At 40.2% G+C, this 2,008-nt stretch overlaps 1 protein-coding gene across 1 annotated transcript in view; it reads left to right on the forward strand.

The window, feature by feature from the left end:
- Nucleotides 1–1,404, forward strand: part of LOC106012794 (proteinase-activated receptor 1) — a 6,842-nt gene extending 5,438 nt beyond the window's left edge. The window contains exon 2 of the mRNA XM_013086791.1: nt 344–1,404. Within this exon, the coding sequence (XP_012942245.1) occupies nt 344–1,404 (1,061 nt within the window). The remainder of the gene's footprint in view (nt 1–343) is intronic.
- Nucleotides 1,405–2,008: the final 604 nt, after the last annotated feature.

A 2,008-nucleotide genomic window follows, 5' to 3' on the forward strand; every position in this document is an offset into this window, starting at 1 on the left:
CACCCCTGGGGATTATACAAAAAAAATAAGGATATGTTTATCCTTTCATTTAAATACGTGAAACTTGTTGAGAAGTTGCAATGTTCTACTTCGGGCCCGCTTTTTTTTATCCCCCACATTGTACGATACAACCTGTAGAGTGTACGTTTTAACATAATGTATTTTTAATAACTTATTTCTCACAGGCCCTGGTTTTGTTTCGTTGTTTGTTTTTTTTGTTTTTTTGTTGGGTTGGGTTTTTTTGGCTTTGTTTTGCTGCTGCTGCTACTGATGTTCTTGTCGCTGTTTACTGTTGTTTTAACCGTCTTTTAACATTTTTGCGTTTACAAAAATTATACTTCAGAGACAGTGGACGACAGCAGATTTGAGGACGAAAGCCAGTTAAAACCAGAGATGGTTCCTGGAAATATCAGCCTGCCTGCATCATCAGAAATAGCTGAGACAGGCATAGTGTCAGGCCAATTACTAAACATCTCCAGCACAGTTCTCTACATCCTTGTGGGATTCATAAGCTTCTTCGGTATTGTCTTCAACGCCATCAACATAATCATTTTCTTTAAGCAAGGTTTTAAAGACACCGTGAACATTTCTTTGCTTGTCCTGGCCGTCTCCGATATGCTATCGTCGCTTGCTCTTCTGTGGCTGAGCGTTTGTTACAATCCCTGGTACGCCAAGGCAGACCTGCCCTTTGACCTACAAAGCGTGGCTTACCTCACGGGAGGGTGGCCCCACCTTTGTCTGGCCCGGATCAGTGGCTGGATCACGGCCTTTGTTACGTTTGAGAGGTGCCTCTGCATTGCTCTTCCTCTCAAGGTGAAAGCGATCATTACACCGCGGCGAACCATCTACGCACTCGTTGGGATTTATTTCAGTATGGTTGCCACTGTTGCACCAGTGTTTTACTCAATCCGCTTAGAGCCAAAATATTTGCCCATGATAAATGAAACGAAGATCGTAATGGTGTACGTAGCTAACGGCATAGTTATCGAGAACGTTTTTACGTCTGTCAATATCTTCTCTCAATTTGCCTCTTTTTCTGCCGTTATCGTCTGCACAGCAATTCTAGTCCAGAATCTTCTACGGAATTCAAAATGGCGGCAGTCGACTTCGAGTTGTGTCAAGCAGGAATCTGTTTCGAACAGAGACAAAAAAGTCATAAACATGATTATCTTTATTTCATGCATATTCATCATTTGTTATTTACCGAGTATAGTCAACCTTATAGTGATGATAGCATATCCTGCATACGATATTGGCGGCAGATACCATAATTTGTGTGTGCTTATCTGGGCATTTCTAAAACCATTAGAGGGTGTAAATTCCTCGGTGAACATCTTTGTGTATTTCAGCATGAGCTCAAAGTACAGAGAAATCCTGGACAGAATGCTCAAGAGGAACGACTGAAGATTAATATGGAAACTGAAACAGGGGAGAAGGATCTTAGAACGTTTTGTCTATGGTAGACGCATGTTTTAGTTTAGTTTTAATAAGAGCTTTACCTCACTTGCAACACAATTTGGTTATATATACGTGCCGAAGATTAGAGGTGTTACAAGAGAGTAACAAACACAAAACAGAAGGAGGAGAGATAGATGATAGAAAAATCAAATGTTTGATCGAAAACAATTGGAGCAAACCTCACCATTGTACCCGACAAACATCCACAGATGCATGATTTGTGTATAGAATAATAATGATTTAACTTTTCGAGTTATTTCCAGTCCAGCATTTACTGATAGCCCTATATCCTACCCGTGGAATATCACGCAGCATTGTCAATGATACACTTTTTAAAAAAGCTGAGGAATAAATCTTGCTGTGTGTATTGGCGTTTATAAATCAGTTAAGGGAATCATCCATTTTCGTTTCGTAGTTCGTGTTGTGTTGTCATTAGTAATTTCTCAACTTTCCGTTGGAGCCTGTCGTAAGAAGTTAAGATTAAAAACATGGAATTTATTCTCTCTCTCTCTCTCTCTCTCTCTCTCTCTCTCTCTCTCTCTCTCTCTCT

This window comes from Aplysia californica, unplaced genomic scaffold, assembly GCF_000002075.1.
Source record: "Aplysia californica isolate F4 #8 unplaced genomic scaffold, AplCal3.0 scaffold00506, whole genome shotgun sequence".
In the NCBI taxonomy this organism is placed as follows: Eukaryota; Metazoa; Mollusca; class Gastropoda; order Aplysiida; family Aplysiidae; genus Aplysia; species Aplysia californica.